Source organism: Barbus barbus (genome assembly GCF_936440315.1).
Source record: "Barbus barbus genome assembly, chromosome: 26".
In the NCBI taxonomy this organism is placed as follows: domain Eukaryota; kingdom Metazoa; phylum Chordata; class Actinopteri; order Cypriniformes; family Cyprinidae; genus Barbus; species Barbus barbus.
Genome location: NC_136754.1, coordinates 18161424 through 18183002, shown reverse-complemented (window position 1 = coordinate 18183002; position 21579 = coordinate 18161424). Strand labels below are relative to the sequence as shown.

The 21579-nt window shown below is 37.1% G+C and overlaps 2 protein-coding genes across 7 annotated transcripts; one reads left to right on the top strand and one right to left on the bottom strand.

Moving 5' to 3' along the window:
- Positions 1-2964: 2964 nt before the first annotated feature.
- LOC306846316 (serine/threonine-protein kinase 25-like) lies at positions 2965-9061 on the top strand. The gene is made up of 11 exons (XM_079379606.1): positions 2965-3357; positions 3760-3990; positions 5097-5153; positions 5277-5385; positions 5509-5666; positions 5921-6106; positions 6980-7125; positions 7314-7422; positions 8230-8301; positions 8504-8640; positions 8759-9061. Exons 1-11 carry the CDS (start codon positions 3328-3330, stop codon positions 8796-8798), a joined length of 1275 nt encoding a protein of 424 aa, XP_079235732.1. The 5' UTR covers positions 2965-3327; the 3' UTR covers positions 8799-9061.
- Positions 9062-10805: 1744 nt separating this feature from the next.
- LOC306846315 (septin-2B) lies at positions 10806-20393 on the bottom strand. Of its 6 annotated transcripts, XM_079379603.1 has the most exons (15): positions 20075-20125; positions 19429-19493; positions 19163-19253; positions 18992-19033; positions 18684-18798; positions 17235-17321; positions 16948-17071; positions 15269-15403; positions 15023-15140; positions 14839-14940; positions 14091-14236; positions 13760-13843; positions 12595-12655; positions 12406-12497; positions 10806-11930 (listed from the first exon to the last, which is right to left on the bottom strand). In XM_079379603.1, the coding sequence occupies exons 4-14, from the start codon at positions 19013-19015 to the stop codon at positions 12414-12416; spliced, it is 1080 nt and encodes a 359-aa protein (XP_079235729.1). In that variant the 5' UTR covers positions 19016-19033; positions 19163-19253; positions 19429-19493; positions 20075-20125; the 3' UTR covers positions 10806-11930; positions 12406-12413. The 6 variants fall into 6 exon arrangements, with proteins under 6 accessions (XP_079235729.1, XP_079235730.1, XP_079235728.1 ...); XM_079379604.1 differs by lacking the exon at positions 19163-19253 and having other exon boundaries at positions 20075-20199; XM_079379602.1 differs by lacking the exons at positions 19163-19253; positions 19429-19493; positions 20075-20125 and adding an exon at positions 20265-20393.
- Between the last annotated feature and the right edge of the window lie 1186 nt (positions 20394-21579).

The following is a 21579-nucleotide window of genomic DNA, read 5'->3' as shown; positions in this document are numbered from 1 at the left end:
AGCGAGCTAATCCTCTCACTACAACACAACCCAACCCTTTAAAATCCTGTGTTTGACTCATGAACACCTCAGTGTGAGTATGTGCATTGACACTGAGATTCTTACAGGCGTGCCACTGCCAGTTTATTTCAATGCATCCATAAAGGAGGACAGTTTTAAACCTATTCATTGCATTAAAATAACTAAAAGAAAGTAATCTGACCCAAACTGTACTTGTGTGGCTCCAGTGGGTAGCAAAAATGTTCTGACCCATATACCTTTTTATTTGACATTATCACAAATTATTATTAATAGACTATATTTGATGTATCCAGCTCATGCACCAAGTAGGCTATGCAGTAGTTTATTTGTACTGTATTTGTCAAACATTTAATTTTTATGCAATCGCATTATGCTGTTAAGCCTAATGAATCTATTTAGTGTAGATTTGAGTGCACAGATAATAGAGGCAACAGACCTGTATATAGCTACAAACAAAGTCACCATGAAATCAGAACCAACCATTCTTAGTTTTGGATATTGCAGTGATTGTTATAAACGATTTATCCAAGCACATCTTTAATTTCCATGTGCCCTCATTGGGTGCTTCTCAAACAGGAGGGTGCATCCTAGTGAGGATGCATCCTTCCTAGTCCAGTCCTTCTGAGGTTTCAAGGCTAGAGTCCTGCTCAACATTAAACACTAGAATGAGACAGTCTAGTAATGGCTGTTACGAAAAAATTACAATCTGAAGAATAAGTTTTATATTTACTATTAATGGTTAGTTTGATTGCTTCTGTCCTCATTTGTAAGTCGCTTTGGATCAAAGTGTCTGCTAAATAATGTAATTTAAATGTAAATTAAAGCATTTCTACTGCAATAACATTTCTATTAAAGCAATTGTCTGTGGTCTCCCATTATGCACTGTTTAGTATTATGTGATTTATTTACAACAAAACAACAGAAAACAATGGCTTCATGCATTACACTGGAAAAGATCAGTGCCGTTTCATTTTTAACTTATTATTTTTCATGGATCTGAATGTGTGCAAAGGTTTGTGGGTATCTGAAGGACACCTGATGCATCCTTCAAAACAGGTGAAACGAAGGACACAAAATGAAGACTGCCTACTAAAGATCCTTCAAACAGCGCTTGATGACATGGCAGCTGAGAAATGCACCCTTCCGATTGAGGAGCACTCATAATCTTTAATCAAAAATGTTAACTCCTCACCTGATGACATCTCTTCTCTGATGATGTGTGTGAGACAATAATCCCTCCCCCCAGCAACCTGTCACTTCAATAAAATCACAGCAATTAGTAAACGACAATGATCCAATCCAAGATGGACAAAATCAAATCCCACACAATATTTTTCCTGATTTGAGGAGCTGTTTCACTCAGATATACATCACAGCAGGAAAGAAAATGCTTCCATTTAATGCTGACCCACCACATCACCACCTACAACTACTACTTTCAGGCCAATTGATAATCATTACACACAAAACATTGTACAATGCATTATATTTTCTAGTGTATTTGACGATAAAGTCAACTGGAATTGGGTCAAGCGGTGGTGTTTTTGCCCCAAGACTTGAGCTGCATCTGAAATGCCATACGTGTAGAAGCTACTTGAAACTGTTACCATGTTCACCTGTAATTGTCTCTGTCACATGATCAGGGCTGCGTTTCCCAAAAGCATCGTAAGCCTAAGTTGATCATAGCTCCATTGGTTTCAATGGGTCTACGATGTACTTAAGCTTAAGATGCTTTTGGGAAACGCAGCCCAGGTTGGTTAAAATTGCGATGAAATGAAAGTTGCTACCTTTTCTTTGTATTGTAACGTACATCTAAGTTTTTAATAGATTATGGAAAACTTAGAAATCAAGGGAGAGACTAAGCTGGTCAGGCTGGTTTTAGCTGATCTCCCAGCCTGGTCATGGCTGGTTTATTAGGCCGGTTTTAGAGGGATTTTGACCACATTTTTAGCTGCTCAGGCTGATTTTAGCTGGTCAGGCAGTTAAGGCCAGAAGGGAGACAGCTGCAGCTACTGGGTATGCGCACATCAATATAGTGTAATTTTTGTCACACTGTACAACAATAATTACTATTTTTACATTATTGTAAGGGGTAGGTTTAGGGTTGGTGTAGGTGTAGACGTTAATAAAACACAATCTAATAAGTTGAAAATTAAATTTCATTGTTACTGGTCGGAGCTGTATACCTTCTAGCCACAACCTGGGGCCTGTACCATGATAGTGGCTGAACAAACTCAGGGTTACAGGATTAGTTTTGAGTTGCCAAAACCAAACCAATCCAATCTGGCTTTGTTGGTACCATGATGCTGACCATCAACTTTCTCTGTCAACTCCTGAGTGTTGGCTGGCTTTGATCCTGAGTTAATGAAGCACGTGCACTTGAAAGCGGGACATCAGTAATGAACAGCCAATCACATGCCTTTTAACTGTGATTCACTTCTCGCAATTCACTGGAGCAGGTTAGCTGTAGAGCATAAGTTACTATGGCGATGAACACAGCTAAAAGCAAAGCCACTTTCATGGTACCTAAAACCGAGGATTGGTGCAACTAAACTGAAATTTACCTGGCTAGCCAGCTAATCCGGCTTGATGGTACAGGCTGATCAGGCTGGTTTTAGCAGTTTTTTGTTGTTGTTTTCAGCAGGGTTGTTCTAGTTTTGGTTGTTGATTAGATTTTGAGATGGGGCGTTGCATCTCAAAAGTGGAGGCAAATAGAGCAAAGACGCTTGCAAGGGCAGGGTTTGAGCAAACTATGATTAGAGAAGTCGTGTTCACTTGAAGGTCCAGTTATGTTACTTTGATTGAGCATTAGGCTAATATGAGGTTAAATAAATAAATAAATTAAAAAATGACATTTCATGTCTATTTTAATCTCGCTCCCTTCTACCAGTATGACTACACCTCCCACAATCCCCCATTCCTTGAATTAGAAGCTGCGCATGCGCTGTTGCTCCTATTATTTTGTTCTCCCGCAAGCAATAAATGAAGAGCCGCCCGAACGTGAGCTGTTCAATATAAAACAATTAGACGCGGAAAGCGACAAGCTCGTACGCAGATGCTCTCATAAATGGAGCCACACGACACCTAACAGTGATTCTCGCCAGGTTGCGAGGTCCGCCATCAGGGGATTGGAGGCCGAAAACACGGCAGACGAACAGGACATGCAGAGGTGTTTTTGTATGTAAAAGCTAGCTAGCTAAGCAGGGGATCGGAGGAGGAAGACCAACCCGTTGAAGAGTTTTCCAGCACCCCTCCTTTGGCAGAAAGGGCCACATCTGCTCCCATCCACAGCGACCTGCCGTCAGGATGGCGCACCTCCGCGACATGCAGAACCAGGTAAATCCGCAGCCCAGCCGAGTCTGGTCCTTCAGCATCCAGGGGTATTAATCTCATCATCACTCAAACCACAATAATGTTTATTAAGCCTGGCATGTCATGACATTTCTCTGTTTAGAGTAATTGAGGGCTGTCTTAACGTTATATTGTGTCTGAGTAATCAGTTTTAATGCAGATCATTGGAAAGCAACGTCTGGTTTTTGTTCCATTTAATTTAAATTGTATATATCATTATATTTATATATAGATATGTAAGTAGTTCATAGGCTTCTCAAACATGTATAGTACATCATCCCGATGGATGTGATGTAATCTATAAGGGTCCATAGTAAGTAACTGATCATTGAAGTACATCTGCCATTGTATCTCATAACATTCCTCTGCTGTCTCTCTCTCTAACAGAATTCCCGGCTTGACCCGGAGGAGTATTTCACGAAACAGGAGCGCATTGGGAAGGGGTCTTTTGGTGAGGTCTACAAGGGCATCAACAATCGCACTAAAGAGGTGGTGGCCATCAAGATCATCGACCTGGAGGAGGCGGAAGATGAGATTGAGGACATTCAGCAGGAGATCACGGTGCTCAGCCAGTGTGACAGCCCCTATGTCACCAAATACTATGGCTCATATCTGAAGGTACACTCTCCCATTGTTTGGGCGCTGAGGCGTGTACAGACAAACAATAGTAAGAGTTTTTGAACGTCAATACAACAAGTCAACATGAAGTCACTTTCTTAAAGGATTAGTTCACAAAAAATTAAAATTCATTGATTACTCACCCTCATGTCATTCCAAACCTATAATACCTTTGTTCATCTTCGGAACACAAATTAAGATATTTCTGATCAAATCTGAGAGCTTTCTGACCATGCATAGAACAGATCGCAACTCAAATGTTCCAAGGTCCAAGGACATCGATAAAACAGTCCAATTTTGCGACGCTACGAGAATACTTTTTCAAGTTCAACTTTTGTGCATGAAGAAAACAAAAATAACTATTTATTCAACAATTCTTTTCCCTGAGTTAAAAAGTCTTCTCCCATATTGGAGAGTACCACGATGCATGCGTGCGCTTTCCCCAGAACGTAATCAGCGCTGTTTACTTTCAGGAGAAATTGCTCGCATGTTGTCATTGTGCAAGCAATTTTTAAAAGAGAACAATGCTGTTTGCACCTGAGTGGTGGGGTTACTGCATCTAAGGGTTAGCTAAGCAATGCTAACTAGCCAAATAATGTCCCCTTGACAAACTCTCATTTGGTTTGTAACATCCACCATTCAATCAAATTCTTATGGATAAAATCATATTTTCTCTCATTAAATATCCTGTTTCAGTCAGGGTTTTTTTTTAAGCTTTTTGTTTACATAATGCAAAATACCAGATCTGTTATGATTTCTTCCAGAAAGTAAAGTCTGCACCTTCACTCTTTAAAATAAATATAGCAAAAGGGGGTTTTTGAGGTGCCATTTTGGGTTCCCCAAAGAACCTTCTTAAAACTATTCTTTTTCATAAATGTGAAGATATTTTAATAACTTTTTAAACTATAAAGATCTTTTGTAGAATTTGAAAGGTTCTTCATAATTCTTCATAGAACCATAGATGCCAATAAATAATTTTTATTTTAAGCCACATGATAAAATATATACTAAAATATGAATGCTAAATACAACAAATGTCTAATTATGTCTCATTAAAATAATGTTTAATTAAATGGCACTTGTGTTATTTTTGCCACTGTCTGTAGGGAACTAAGCTGTGGATCATCATGGAGTATTTAGGAGGCGGCTCTGCTTTAGATCTTGTAAGTAGAACAACAGTGGCTCTTCAGTTATGGGAATATTTTTATGTGTGCATTCATTAATTCTTAAAGAGATTTCAGCTTTAGAAATGAAATTTGTCTTCCTTTTTCCTCCACACGTCTCAGTTGAAACCAGGACCGCTAGAGGAGACATACATTGCCACTATATTGAGGGAGATTCTGAAGGGACTGGAATACTTGCATTCGGAGAGGAAGATTCACCGTGATATCAAAGGTGTGATAACCTACACGTCTGCCTACTCAATTAGGCTGGCTAGGAAATGCTTCATATTTAATCATCTGCTTTCTGTGAAATCTGAGTTCCGTGCTAATGATTCATGTTTGTATCTTGTGGCAGCTGCCAACGTGCTGCTGTCTGAACAGGGAGATGTGAAGCTGGCAGACTTCGGGGTGGCGGGACAGCTCACAGACACCCAGATCAAGAGAAACACTTTTGTGGGAACGCCTTTCTGGATGGCTCCTGAGGTCATCAAACAGTCCGCGTATGATTTTAAGGTGCGGAGATCCAGATGAATGGACTTTTCTCAGCATGCAAAAGAACAATCGGAATATTAATGTGCAAATGTGGCTGGAGAGCTGTGAAAACACTGGGGTGGTAAAACTGTGGTAAAGTCGTAGGCATGGAAACTGGTTACTAGCGTAGTTCCGTTTTAGCATAGTAGCAGCTAATTATATTATTTCACAAATATTTGTATAATAAGCAGTTGAAATATGAAATAAGACTTTTAGGTTTGCTTTTCTGGCTGCAGGCAGACATTTGGTCCTTAGGAATTACAGCTATAGAACTGGCGAAAGGTGAACCCCCGAATTCTGACCTGCATCCGATGCGAGTGCTGTTTCTTATTCCCAAGAACACTCCCCCGACGCTGGAGGGCTCCTACAGCAAACCCTTCAAAGAATTTGTGGAGGCATGCCTCAATAAAGACCCTCGCTTTGTGAGTATTCGGCTATTCCACTGATCATATGACAATGTTTCATGTTGACCCCAATATCCACAACGGTCTAACATTTGGAATAATTACGTTTTTTTTTTTTTTTTTTTTTTGAATATCTCTTATGATCTCTAAGGCTGTTATTTAATAGTGAAATACAAAAAAAAGTAACAATGTGAAATATTACAATTTAAAAGTACTGGTTTCTGTCATTCTAAAATGCTGATTTGGTGCTCAGTTTTTATTATGTCTTATTGGTGCTCCGTTGGTAATTATTGTTCTTAATATCACTGTTGAAAGCCGTTTTTGTTGGGTTTCAGGAGTTTTTGCTATGATTTTATTTATTTTTTAAATATATTTTATACTATAAATATCTTTACTGTCATGTATGATCACTTTAATGCATTGTTGTTGAATAAAAGTATTAAAGGATTAATTGAAAAAACCTAAACCAAATTTTTGAATGTTAGTCTATCAAAGTTTCCACAAAAATATTAAGCAACACAATATTCTCATAATAATAAGAAATGTTTTTGAGCAGCAGATCAGCATATTAGAATGATTTCTGAAGAATCATGTGATGCTGAAGACTGGAGTAATGATGCTGAAAATTCAGCTTTGCTATCACAGGAAAAAAATCCATTTTAAAATATATTAAAAAAGGCAAATAAATGCAGACTTGGTGAGCATAAGAGACTTAAATGTTAAAAACAATCTTAATAATTCCAAACTTGTAGCTATAATAATAGCACACAGAAGGTTAAATTACATGATTTTGTGTCCCATCAAGAACTGGTTGTAGTCCGACATCTCAAGCTTTTTCAAACAAGGCATTAAAAACCTCAAGAATGGCATCACTATTCTGGTTTTGTGCAGCGGCCCACCGCCAAGGAGTTACTGAAGCACAAATTCATCACGCGCTACACCAAGAAAACGTCCTATCTGACAGAGCTGATTGACCGATACCGCCGCTGGAAATCTGAAGGCCATGGAGACGAGTCTAGCTCTGATGATTCTGATATGTATGTCATCCATCCTTTATGAGGCACATACTGTACAATCAATAACCGCCCTCTAATTCACCCTTATATATTATTAATTTCTTATTACTTGAGTCCTGTCCTTTTAATTAGATATCTGGTGAATTGATCCTCATGATTTATAGCCTTGAAAGGAACAATGTTCTCCGTTCCTCCTTGTACTCAAACAGGGATGGAGATGGTGATGACAGAGACCAGTGTCCCATGTGGACGTTCCCCACAGTCCGGCCCAGCTCCATGAACAAGCTCCAGAAGGGCTACACAAACACAGACTCAGAGGTCAGTATTCAAACATCTACTTCATATTTGCTTTAAAAACTGAACCGCATTGGCTGGGGTTGTGTCCTGTCATTGTCGATCATGAAAAAAATTGCCATTAAAACAACATTTTAGTAGTGTAATTTCATTATTTATGATACTATTTTTTTTTTTCCCCCTCACTTTTTGATGATCTCCACCTCAGCAGGTTACACCATACAATTACAGATATAAAATGATTGAAGAATGATAAAATGATTGATAACATATGTACTTATTTTACACATTTAAATAGCAACTCTAAACAAAACAAAAACAGCAACCACAAAAAAAGTGTAGTGAAGAATAATATGACAAGATGATGATGATAATCTGTTAAATAAATAAATACAAGGCCATAAAAAGCTTGGTCAGAAAAGTGCACCTATTTTGTGTTGTCCGATGTGGTTTCCCAATTTTAGTTATTTTTAACTAAAACTAAAGCCATAAAAACATTTTCATTACTTGAAATTAAATAAACATTATCTGAAATAAAATAAAACACAGTTCTTCTGCTACTTGCTAAGGCAATATTTCTCAATTTCTTTTTTGTTTTTATGTAATAAAGTAACTAAAACTGAAACGGCTTAATAAAAACTATACAGACATAAAATTAAAATTAATTAAAAGAGAACTCAGAATATCAACAAAAACTATCAGTGATAGTAAAATAACAGTGCTGTGGACCATTTACACAATTTGATTTTGCCATTGGCTTTGTACTGAAGTACCAGTACTTTTGACATCCATACATGAAAGGTAAAGTTTTGCTTCGAATTTGTTTTCCAGGCAGCAGAAACTGTAAAGAGGCAGCCCAAGTCACAATGTCTGTCAGCACTGGTCTCTCCCATCTTCAGAGAGGTAAAAACACCCAACACTCTCATCTTAAACTCTCACCTCGTGTATATATAATCAAACATCTCCCTGACTGGAGATTCTCACTGTAACTCTAACATTATCATTTTTGATCACGGTAGCAGTAGATAAGGCAGCAGTAAAGTGTAATAAACTGTGATAAGCTCTATATGTTGTAGAGTTAAATGTTGGTCTGTCTGCTCTCCAGCTGAAGGAGAAGAGAAGGGCATGTGGAGGAGGAATGGGTGCCATAGAGGAGCTGGAGAATGCCTTCAACCTGGCAGAAGAGTCCTGCCCTGGCATCTCTGACCTCCTGGTCACACACATGATGGAGAGAGTGTGCAGGTGAGCAGATCTTAATGAAGAAGAAAAAAAAGAGAGATATAGAAAATATACCACTATACAAGTAAAAAGTGCATTTGAATGTAATATTTAGATCAAGATAAAAAATCTTTTGTATCAGGTTTGCTCTGAATGGTAACACCACGCCATCATCACGGTGAAGCCCCGCCTCTGCTGCTGCTCCTCCCTCTTCCCACTCCCAAAATCATCATCATCATCATCATCGCCCCATCAGGACCACAATACAACTGCCCATCATTCACCCTCTCTTACCCCCAGAGATCTTTTAATTAGTTATGATTAAATATTTTTACAGTTTTCTTTATAGAATGGAAAGTATTTAAGAGAAAAAGCCATGTCATTGAGCGAACTGTGTTTACCTGTTAGATCCAAATCCTATTATAAAGTGTTTATGGAAACATGGTGTTTGTGTGGTTATTTGTGTGATTTGTGGTATGTTTAGAGCTCTTTAAATATTTGGTCACACTTTATTTTAGGGTGTCTTCTTTACAGTGTAATTATACGTTGAAGTACTGAGCACAACATTGACAACGTGTTCTTACTGTAGGGTTGGATTTGGGTTTGTTTTATGGTTAGTTGCATATAATTTACTGTTATTGCTAAAGTAGGTACATGTAATGATCAAAAGCTCTTCCACTCATCTTTTTTTATTATTATTAAGCTATTACTTTTAAATCAGTGGTCCATTGATGTTGCCTGGCAGGATGTAACTTGGACACTCACTACGATTTATAATAGTTTTGTATCAGGCTGTCTTAACCTAACTTTGTCCAAGTTCTTTCTGCTAGCTAGATAATTACTTAAATTAACTGCCATCTTACACTCAAAGCAAGTTTGCTTGGTATTTTCGGTTACACTTTATTTCGATAGTCCATTTTAGACATTCTACTAACTATAAGTAACTTTGTACTACATGTCATCTAATTCTCATTAATTTGCAACTACATGTCTACTAACTACTCGGTAGGGTAGGTTAAGGGTTAGTAGAATAAGTTGACATACTTGCAAAGTTTCTCATACTTAGTAGGTTGTGGACTCATCAAAATAATGTGTTAGAAGATATTAAGCAGACAGTCTACTAATACTCTGACTGCTAGTAGACATGTAGTTGCAAAGTTACTTACTGTTAGTAGAATGTCAAAAGTGGACCATATTTTCTTTTGAATAGTAGTTGCTGGAGTGCTCAAGGCCTTGTGTAATTGCTCAGTTCCTGCTAAATTTGGTCATCATGGCTATCAGGGAAATGGGCCTTTTTTAACATATCAGGTGCAGAGTTTCTGTTATGCTCTTCTGTCCCACTTGGTGTCTGAATTGTGTATTGTTATTTCAGTGCCTTGCTATTAGACATTGTTTTCTCTTGTAGTAATGGCAGATCTATAACGCCAGTGAGAAGCTCTCTTAAAAGTTGTATCTATTAAGTTATCTATTCAGTTTGTTCCACTACACCGGGGGTTCTCAACCAGCCAGAACCCACTACTTGAGTACCTTAGAAAACTTCTAAGGGGACTGCAAGATAATTTAAAAGGATAGTTCACTTAAAATTAAAATTTGTAATCATTTGCCATCTGTCAACACCCCCAACAGATGCCCAAACACATGATCACACCATGTTGGTAGGTATTGGCCCTATGTGAAACCCACACTTTGATCATGCTTCTGTATGCGAGAGGTTTTTAGGTTTGAAAATGAATAACTCATAATTTTGGTGTCTAGTCCACCACAGTAAATTCATTAGTTTCGAGATGGTGGGGAAACTAAGTTTGGATGTCAATACATGGGATTCCACATTCTTGCACTAACTTTAGGCTTACTGTTAACAAACGCAATAAAAAAATAAAGGGGTTGGTCACACTGGACTTTTCGCTCCATCACAAAAAGGCAACTCGCCACAAAATGTGTTTGCTGTGATTTGTTCACTATGGCCGACCCTCCATGCAAGATATCTTTTCTTAATCAGTATTTTTATGGTTTACTAGTAGAGATAGCTAAACGGCTCTAAAATGAGAAGCAAAACGGTATACTTTTTCTCTATACCTGTAAAAATGTGTCTTCATTGTTGATTTCTTTATCATAAGTTATAATTTACGACCTCTAGCGGCCATCGAGAGATACGGTTTTGTACTTAAAAAAGGAAAAAGAAAAGGGCAAACCTGTTTCAATACCAAATTTTATTACAAGATGATAGACAATAATGGTTTAATAGAAAGTTCTCAAGTGAAACATTAAAACTGGAATGTTAACAACTGCAGTTTTCATGACCAAATATGGAAAGCAAATTCAACTGAAAAGTTATTTGCTTTTGTGTAACAGTTAGAAACCCACATTTCAGATACATTTATTTAAACATTTGAATTATTCATTTATTATGTGGAAATTTGATTCAACCACAGGAATAAGAAAATATCTTAACCATAGGTCTCAAAAGGAGGTGGTAAAAGCTTGGCATGCATCAAGGTCAAAGAGCACAACAGCATATCTCAATGTATCCGAATTTCACTCCACTAAGTAAATTTCACATTGCACTCATACCAGAACAATGTCTGATAGTAAATACATGACAGTATGCACTCAAGTACATATAAAAATCAGCAAAATGAGCTTTAACATTAGAGAACAACGTATTCTTCATTAAATGGCATGGGGAATGAATCATGGGTCACAGTATAATGTTTTGCATCTGTTTGGGAAATATTCAACCGAACAGCACATATTTCAAGACTTCATGCAGGGATGAGAGAAATAGTTCAGAAAACTCCTGATCAGGAGGACAGCAATCTCTCTGGCAACACTTAGGAACACTATAAAATGATTTCTCCAAAACCTGCCACGTGACACTCAAATTCAACAGCTGCTTGTATATTCACAGTGTTTCTTTAGCTAGATGGGATAGAAATGACTTTGAGTGGTCATGGAGCTACACTACTATTAAAGATGCTCTACGGTAGAAGATTCCTTCCCAGCTGCATTTGGCTTTTGTAACAGAAAAAAAAAATCTTAATTACTGATGGTTGTTCTTCATTTTTGATTACTGGAAAAAAATGCAAGAGCAAAAGCATTTGAATAAAATGCCAAAATAATAATAATAATACTGCTTAAAGAAAGAAAAAAAAACCTTGACAAAAAAGTATTAAATCATACAAGAGTGAAAGAAACTAAGAAAATGGCAAGCAAGATGAGCTAAGGACCAGTCTCTCCTCTTTTTCCACATTTAGCAACACTCCCTCTTCTTGTTTCGTGTCTGACTGGGTCAAGCTCGAATGATAGGTCAGCATCTATAAAAAACACAAACAAAAACCAGCCCCACCCCCATAATTGCATATTTAATATTTGCTATTTTTTTCTGAATAGTCAGTTACTCAATATTAATTACTTTCTGAGTTATGTAATATGTTGATTTGTGTGCATGAACAAAATATAAAAAATAAAAAAATTACAAAGTAAAAGTGTTTTGTGCCCCCATATTTAAAATGCCTTTGGCATTTTTGCTTTTATTAATTCTTAATTCCCTGCTTCAATTTTTGATCGGCAGAAAATAAAATGAAAACAAGTTGAAAACATGAAAATATTGTTCCTTCTTTATTGGCATATCATTATCACGGAGTTGATCACACTACAAAACTGTGGCAATATTATTAAAGAAAACATCAAATGCTGAAGACCAGCTGAGATGGCAGAACTTCTTTTAATGAGTCGGTTTTGTTGCGCTGATCTGGAGTTTTAATGTTTGTGTTTGTAATGTGCTCTTACCGAGTTCTTCACAGGTGTGGGCTGTCTCCATCATCACCCTGTTTCTGCATCTGCGCCTGCATCTTAGCGATCATCACCTGCATTCGCCTCAGCTGAGAAACACACAAACAGTGTCACACACACTGACCTTCACACTCAAAACATTTGTGTTATTAGCATTCAGCTTGTGTTTGGTTTGCGAGATCACACCTCAGCCTCCTTCTCCTGCAAGATCATATCCTTGTCCATTTCCTCTGGCTCCGGAGCCTTCCTGCACGACAAATCAGGTATAAAGAGATGCACACGCAGCTGTACTGAGCACTGATATGTAATAAACAGTCATTTATGACACACACAGGCTTCACAATTACGCTCTCCTGTTGTCAAAACAAAACTATCAATTATATATATATATATATATATAATTTTTTAGATGGATATATTCTAAGATTAGGAAAAATAAAATCAACACAGCCTACATAAATGGCAAGCATATTTTAACAAAAACAAATACACAAAAATATAATAATAATAATAATAATAATATAAATAATATAAATATATGAAAATAGAGGGCATGAATTGTTAATTTGTGCTGATTTTGCAATAAATTAATAAATAAATACGATCATTCATTGACAGCTCTTAAAATTACATCATTTACATCAATTAGCAAAATATTATTTGCTAAACTACGAAAACTGTGATTTAACAAACAACAGGACAAAAACTGTATTAGTAAACCACCAGCAGAGTGCTTTGCATTGCAGAGTTTAGGCAAGACAAGAAAGACGAATCCATGTTAATAGTGCAAGCGTGTGATAAGCTGAGCAGAAAGTTGTGGAGGATGTTGTATGAGAGTATTTGCATGTGTGAGACTGAAACAGAGTCTGTGTGCAGTAGGTGGAGCAGAGCTAGTGCTAGCGTCAGGCTGAAGGATAGGTGGAGCTGTGACTTAGCTCTCAGCAGTACCTCCCCCGCCTATCCTCTGATGAACACAGATCCGACAGCTCGCTGCAGATCCATGACACGGAGTCAACACAGCACACATTACAACTGAAGCTTTAGTCTCTAGAGTGTATAGAACAACTGATTCAGCTTAAACCAGACAGAGCAATGCTGCTCTTCTCCTTTCCTTTCTGCTATCAAATTACTATTTATATTTTTCTTTACCAAAAATGAGAAGTGACTATGTAAAATGTGCTATTTTAATACAGCCAGTCTTGCCAGGTTTGGGATACTCAAATATTCTGTGGCTACGCTCACAAAGCTGTTTTTTTTTTTTTCATGGAGGTTAAGGGAGGAGGTGAAGACAGACAAGCAGAGCAGTACGTACGCAGGCGACAGAGGAAGAATATAACCATGGGAGGACAACCTGCCGCCCCGTTTGAGGCGCTCCGAGCGGAAGTTCTCGTAGTGAAGGTCCTGAGTAACTTCCTGCAGGTCCTGCATGTGGGTGCTGGACGGATGACAATAACCATCAACAGACAATAATGACAGAGACAGGGGAAATAGTACATTATCTTACAATGAAAATGAGGCTGGGAGGGACAGAAGTACAGTCCATTTAATATATTTGACTGTTTAGAAGTTTTTATTTTACAGTGTTTTGTAGACTAAACAATCAACTAAAATTCTCTTCACAGCCTCATTTATTTATTTTTAATTTTAGAACATTGAACAGCAGTTAACTTTAAATGACTTGCATTAGCATGGTGCGAAGTTTGAGGAAGTCGTTGTGTTCTGGGTTTTCTACCTCCACTACACCCCATGGATACAAACGCCCTCTCACTTTCTTCCCCTTAGCCTCAATCTGCTGGTTGGATCCCACCACAGCGAACGGTATGCTGGCCTACAACAAAAAGATGAAGGGGAACTTTAAAAAGATAGTGGCCTAGCTTGGATGCTTGGCACTATCTCCTAAAGAGCAGGAAACAGTAAGAATCAAGTCATTGCAAAAAAAATTACAATTGACATCTTTCACCCTCATGTTGGTCCAAAGCTGTCTGACTTGTGCTTCCCAATTCAGTTTCAATTACAATTCCCAAAAACAGTCTGAATAATTTTCAGCATTTATTTGATCACAGATTAAGTCAAAACAGTATAAATAAAATAAAAACAGACTATTTAAAATAACTTAACTATTTTTTTAATGCATTTTATTCCTGTGATGTCAAAGCTGTTCAAAATAATTTTTAATGTCACTTTTGATCATTTTAATGCTTCCCTGCTTAATTATTTCAGTATTAATTTCTTTTAAAAAACTGGTTTATTGACCCTAACCTTTGAACAGTAATGTATGTTTATGGTGCTTTTGTCTTTTTCGGGAAGTGTTTGAAACACATGGCTTTAGAACAATATGAAGGTGAGTAAATGGTGATATATTTACTTTGGCTGAGCTGTCTCTTTAAATTATATGAGGAAAAAAAAAAAAAAAAAAAAAAAAAAACATACCTTAAGAATCCGGGTCTGCTCTTTGAAATCTTCATCCTCATCAGACTCTGCATCAGGGAGGTGATAGATCTTGATGCCATGCTCATCGATTTCATCCAGAATCTAGAGCACGAAAAGAAATGCATATAGCCAACAACCAAACATATGATCAATCCATCTTTGGAAAGAAATCTGAATGGCTTACTCTGCGCTTGAGTCTCTCTCTCTCCCTCAGCGTCAGCGTATCTGCTTTAGCAATAACAGGAACAACATTCACTTTGTTGTGAATGGCCTTCATGAATTGGACATCTAGAGGCTTCAGCCTACAAAATTGAAGCATAGGAAAATCAGCCATTTAAATCCAGAATAGAACTGTGTAAAGACTTAAACTCACACATATGACAGTGGAAGGTGTCAGAAAATGTCTCTTAGTTGAGTAAAAAAAGCTCACCCGTGACCCAGAGGGGAAATGAAGTAGAAGCAGCAGTGCACACGGTTGTCCACAATGTGTCTGCGGTTGAGTCCACTCTCATCATGCAGGTAGCGCTCAAACTGGTCATCGATGTAGGAGATAATGGTGTTAAAACTGTAGAGAAGAAGAGAAGACAAATCATGAAACACTTGAGGGATTTAGAAACAACTGAAACATTCAAGGAGTTTTAACTGCCTCGTTCCCTGTATAGGTCAGCCTGAAATGATCAGGATCTATTTAAAGATAAACTAGTATCTCTCATCACTCGTTTGTAAATCTGGTATCCTTCTGAATGAATTATAGAAATGTTCTCCTTATCTGAGTCAGTCTCCCTATGCTCTCAGAGCATTAACTTATAGGTTAATGTTTATATTTTGCAAAATAACTACCATATATATGTCTCTAAATGAAGACTTTTTTTAAATTAATGCAAAAAAATATTCTGAAACCAAGTACACTGAAAAAGTGGACTGGCACTGTTGCGCTGTAAAACAGGAGTAAAGGTAGCAAAACAGGGAACATGCAAAATAAACCTTCCAATAAAAAGGCAGGAATGATTTTAACACATATGCTAGTGATATATTCTGTCGACTAAGGTACAAAACTGGGGCATTAAAATGTCAGGTTTCACTTGTATAAAACTTATGTGAAAGAATACATTTCCTTTTCCAGACGTGAGTGCTTCAATATTCTCTCTCTGCTGTTTTAGCGCTCAAGTGGGTCAGGGAGCAGTCAGGAAGAGGTCACACATGTTTCCTGTCTCACCACTTCCACTAGCAGAACAGCATTCCCAGAACTCAAAAAAGAAAAAAGAAACCCGCTTCCTTCATTCCTCCACTGCACTCTCTATTCTTCATGTCTCCAGTTACATCAAGTGTCTCTTTTCATAAAAAAAAGTCAACCAAAGCTCTCTTAAAGAGAGAAAAAACTAAAAAAAAAAACTCATTTACTCACTCTCATGCTATCGCAGATAGATATAATTTTATTCAAATTAAAACAAATGAAGATTTCAATTAAATAAAAATCTACCTCTGTGAATACACTACTGCTCAAAAGATTGCGGTCAGTAAGATTTTTTTTTAAATCTGACACTTTTATTCCGCAAGGATGCATTAATCAAAAGTGAAAGTAAAGCCATTTATAATGTCACAAAAGTTTTCTATTTCATATAAATGCCGTTCTTTTGTATTTTCGGTAACACTAGTACAGGGACCACTATTCTCACTATTAACTAGTTGCTTATTAGCATGCATATTACTAGCATATTGGCTGATTATTAGTATTTATAAAAGCACATATTCTGCATGACCATATTCTACATCCTTAATCCTATACAAGCAGCAAATTAGGAGTTTATTTAGGCAAAGGTCATAGTTAATGGTTTGTTGACGAGAATTGGACCTCAAAATAAAGTGCGACCTTAATTTCTATCCAAAGAATTCTAAAAAAGAATGCATTACAGTTACCACAAAAAAAAAAAAACATTAAGTAGCAAAAACTGTCCACATAATAAGTTTCTTAAACACCCAATCAGCATAATGATTTCTGAAGGTAATTAACCAATGGATGAATTAATGTCTTCTACAGCACAACAATGTATGACTATGAGTGTGCTGAGCATTGTCAACATATATAATGGCCATCAAAGTAATCCTCACCAGTCCTGGCTGTTGATGGCATCACCGTATCCAGGCGTATCGACCACAGTGAGACGCAGCTTCACTCCACGCTCCTCGATCTCCACCGTCGAGGCCTCGATCTGCACAGTCCGCTCAATCTTCTCTGTATGACAAGAGCACATGCAAAAGACTCAAACAAGACTCAAAAAAACAAGGCTGAGATCAAACCTTCTGTGCAAAACGGCCTCATAAACATCAAGCCACTTTTCGATAAGAATGTGTTTAGATATCTGAACTGTAACTTCCTCAAGTGTTGAAACTCTCACCTGCAGCACCAGGAATGACCCTCTCTGGGTAGAGATCAGTGAGGAACAAACTGTTGATCAGCGTGGACTTCCCCAGACCAGACTCACCTGAAAACAGCAGAAGTGCTAATGAGGAAATACTAAATCATTATATCAACTACAAAAACACTGACTGCATTTCCCTTCGCAAAGAATAAACAGCATAATGTCAAAGAAAACATCGTAGACTTTTTCATTTTGTGCTGTTCCTCTAGTCAGTGTTTTGTTTCTATCTCAGGCGAGCTGCCTTCCATCATTAGCTGAAGCTGTGCAGCAGTGAAAGGGCTCAGAGGTTCTGCATTCCTGTGATTTATTTTAAGACGATGGGATGACTGTACAATGGGCTCTGCTGAGCGGGCAGCTCCCAGTTACCCTCCCCCATAGCAGATCTCATGTGTGTGTCAACAGCTGTATACACACACACACACACACAGGGCTGAGGGGAGAGTCCCAGCCGCCTTAAAAAAAAAAAAAATAGGATTCATCGTCACTGCGGTGCAGCCAAAGACTCTTGTTCCCACAGTCATTTTAACGACGCAATAACCATTTAAACATGAAGTACTATGTTTTCTACTACTAAAATGTGTTTTCCCTCCAAATATGGAAGCTGCTGTCCATGATGTTTCTAGGATATGACATTTCTCCTTATGTTCACATAGAGTTACGCTGCACACTTTACGCTAATACTGCAGAAAAAAAATGAAAAAAGACAAACCTGAACACAGTTTCTCGTAGTTATAATATAAATTACATGGGAAAACTAATGGTGTATTGCTTGTCTTTGATTTAAACATAGCAAAGAAACATTAGAAATTCAATTATAATTGCATAGACTGTTTATATTTATATGCACAGGACAACTTAATTCAAAACATGTGATTTTGTTCATGTGAAATCTGATTCTAATGTTAAAGTTGCGATGAAACAACAGTAGCGACAGATATTTTCTTCCGTATTGTGACACCCGAGAGTAACAGATTATTACAAAAGAAAAAAAAAATAGTATGCCAGGGACTTGGTTCTATGCATCGGTTGTTAAATGGATTTTGAGACATGGGTGATGGACACAAAAATGGAAGGAGAGGACCGTGAGCTGGATTAATTATTTACAATAAGGGGTGAATTTTCATTTAATGTCGACTTTAATGAGATTAGACGGCTGTACTTTTTTACCAGCAGCTGGAACTATGACACCCCTTTTTTAATCTATGATAAAACATACTTTAAATGAAATAACAGTAATGTGATTTTTCTGTTTTCAGTTATACATAATGGGAATAATTTGAAATCTTTATCCGGGAGGAATGATAGATGGCAGTTCAGATTATACAAACAACAATTGAGTTGTTCAAGAGTGTGATTAGTGTTTATTGGCAATATTTCCATGTTTATAACAAGGCACATTCCAAACATTACATCAGTGCTACTTACCCACCACCATGAGAGTGAACTCAAAGCCCTTTTTCACTGATTTCCGATGTACCTGATTTGGCAAATTCGCAAATCCCACATACCCAGGAGTCTCTGGGTTTGTAAGCTGTCCCTGCTGAGTATAAGAGAGCAGAATACACACATTAAATAAGTTTTAATACACTGCTCTCTGAAATACTTGATTCTCTCAAATGCAGTTCAATTCAGAGCTTAGACCATTTTTTCAACATCCCGTTTCCTTGCACATCAATCTCTACATAAGACTAAAACCGTGTGCAACATCCTCCCGTCTGCTCTCATTTCCTTACCTTCAGTTTATCGGCTTGAGACATTTTGAGCTCGAACCAAACCTGCAAACATATAAAGATTTTTTAGACCAAACTTAGTTACAATATAGATGTTTCCACTTTAAATTAAAAAACAACTTTAGGCATCTTAAAAATGGACTATCTTGATGTCGCAAAATGAGCTGAACTTACATGCACGAGAAAGCGGTTGATAAAAAGGTTTCACAGCTCTACAGGAACAGGAAGTCAGTTCCTGTCTGCGAGCATCAGTCTCACCACAAACCTGCACCAGCCATTTTACGTTAAGAGAACTAACATCTTGGCTATGTTTACTCATTTTAATTCAGATAAAGTACTTATTTAGAAGCCATATAAATATTTATTTAATTACAGCAGAGATTTTCTACCGAGGGCCACAATACAACTGAAATATAAGAGAAAACAAACATTATAATAACCTTAAAAGATCTTTTAATAAACCCCTCAAGACAAGAACAGCTTTTTTTCTCTCCCAGGGTTCCTACTTGAAAAGTGAGGTCCAGCCCAACATTAAAAATCATGATTTATAGACCTGAAAAAATTATGTAAATTAATAAAATCTTATAACTTCATGTGCTAGTCTAGTTATAACATATTGTATCAGGTAGAAATACAGCAAAATGTAGCATGCACACACACTAATAACCATAAGTTAGGTTTAGAGACACAATTTGAGACTCAAACATGACGAAATGCCCCAGCTCTAAAGATAAAACTCAAAGACCGTATAAATCAATATTAATCAAACGAGCAGAGACTGAAGAAACGAGATGAGGTTGGAGTGAACATTTACATTTTGTCATTAACTAATTATTAACAGCCATTATTAATTTTATCATGAACATAGAATAACTTATGCATGTTATAACAGTATTAAATAATAAAATGGTTAGTGCTGATATGATGAGTTTGCGTTTTATTCGAACAGAGCAATGATTTTAATAATATTGTTTAAAGTAAGCTCCTTCGTTCCCCCCAGTACTTAAACAGAAACCGACTTTGGCAAAGGAAAAACACATATTTTAGGCTTGTCGCGTGAAAAGTGAGACTCTGTAATGTAAATACTGTTGTTGGTTGATGTAGGACTTGATTTCTCTGTAGGCTGCGCACTGTGACACGCCTCTGTTAACGGAGCTCATTCACAGAGGTTACGAACGACACGCTAATCTTCAAACAAGCAGAAGTCGCGCATCAGATTAAACCTGACCTGTGACCTGAAGCACACAAACAAATTGGATTAACTGGTTCGAGCTACCTTTCAGTCGCAGAAAATCTTGAGTTCGGTACCGCAGGAGGTAGAGGAGACGACCAGCCCAAATTCCTGAGATTCCGGAAAACTCTCACTAAACGCCGACAGCAAACACACGTGTGAAGTAAGAAACGCGGAAAGAAAAAGTCTCGTAGTTCCAAAATAAAAGTCCCGTCCCAGCTCCATATCGAAAATATTTATTGTTTACAGACTTAAATTACGAAACAAAACTACATTTAAAATGGAGTTATTACAATTTCCGGGTATCTAATTGATTCCTTTCTTTTTCATATTTCATTACATGGAGATAAAAAGGGAAAAAATAACGTGTGTAGTATTTTGTTTAATATTTTAGGATTTCAGCTCTAAATTTTATTCCTATTGTTTAACAAGTTAAAGTTCAACAGTTTCAGCCACACTGCATTTAATTCAGTAGATTATTTGGATGCAATAGGCTCAACAGAACAAAATCAATGATTTTAGATTAAATGTGTGATGGTCATGACAGAACTCAACAACAGCAAGAAATAATAGCATAACATTTAAGACATAATACAAAGAAATAAATTATTTTGAGCATCCAATGTATCGTCAATGGTTAAATCACATCAGCTATAGGCCCTATATCCAGATTCTCACAGATATAACATTTATGATTGGCAGTGACCTCTAGTGCTGATAAACAGTAGAAATACAAAAGGTAGCTATTAAACGTCACATGATGTTACTGGAAATACTTGAAAAAATACTCTCGTTGTATTTAAAAAAAATATTCCGTCTAATTTATTCATAATGAATGGTGATTACTTTTTTCTTGTTAAGAGTAAATACTAAGTTTTCTCAAACAACGGTCTTAAACAGACATTAGAATATGACAAATGCTAAAATTTATCAGTCATTTTTCTTTCTTTCTCTCTCATGCACACACAAAAATACCTTGTGAGACAGAAAACTGCATTCAAAAACTCAAAACATTATCTTTTCTTACCAAAAAGGTCATCAAAGCAAGTAACATGCCATGAAAAACAGCAACAAAGATTCTTTTAGAGGTATTGATAATAAATAAGGCCTTCTGGATTAAATATTTAACTGTAACGACATATGACACTGATATGTGACAATCCCTGAATCTCTGCATTCTGTACATCCCCCATCAACTCACACTGAGTAAGTATTGCAATGCTTACAGGGCACCTTTCAGGTAAAAGCTCCGTTTAATTTGCTGTGGCACATTCGAAGTCTTCAGCCTGCATTTAGTGCTTTTGCAGAAATGCCTTATTGCAAATGTCTCTAACTGACTGCTGACTGCTGTGGTTTGGGG

Excerpts from the sequence above, each read along its gene's own strand:
- LOC306846316 (XM_079379606.1), top strand. The coding sequence starts at position 3,328 with ATGGCGCACCTCCGCGACATGCAGAACCAG. Across the intron at positions 6,107-6,979 it reads TCAATAAAGACCCTCGCTTT|CGGCCCACCGCCAAGGAGTT; the intron begins GTGAGTATTCGG and ends GGTTTTGTGCAG. Across the intron at positions 7,423-8,229 it reads ACACAAACACAGACTCAGAG|GCAGCAGAAACTGTAAAGAG; the intron begins GTCAGTATTCAA and ends TTTGTTTTCCAG.
- LOC306846315 (XM_079379600.1), bottom strand. The coding sequence starts at position 19,530 with ATGATTTTTAATGTTGGGCTGGACCTCACTTTTCAAGTAGGAACCCTG. Across the intron at positions 15,141-15,268 it reads ATTTCCCCTCTGGGTCACGG|GCTGAAGCCTCTAGATGTCC; the intron begins GTGAGCTTTTTT and ends TCAATTTTGTAG. Across the intron at positions 12,498-12,594 it reads TGCAGGAGAAGGAGGCTGAG|CTGAGGCGAATGCAGGTGAT; the intron begins GTGTGATCTCGC and ends TGTGTTTCTCAG.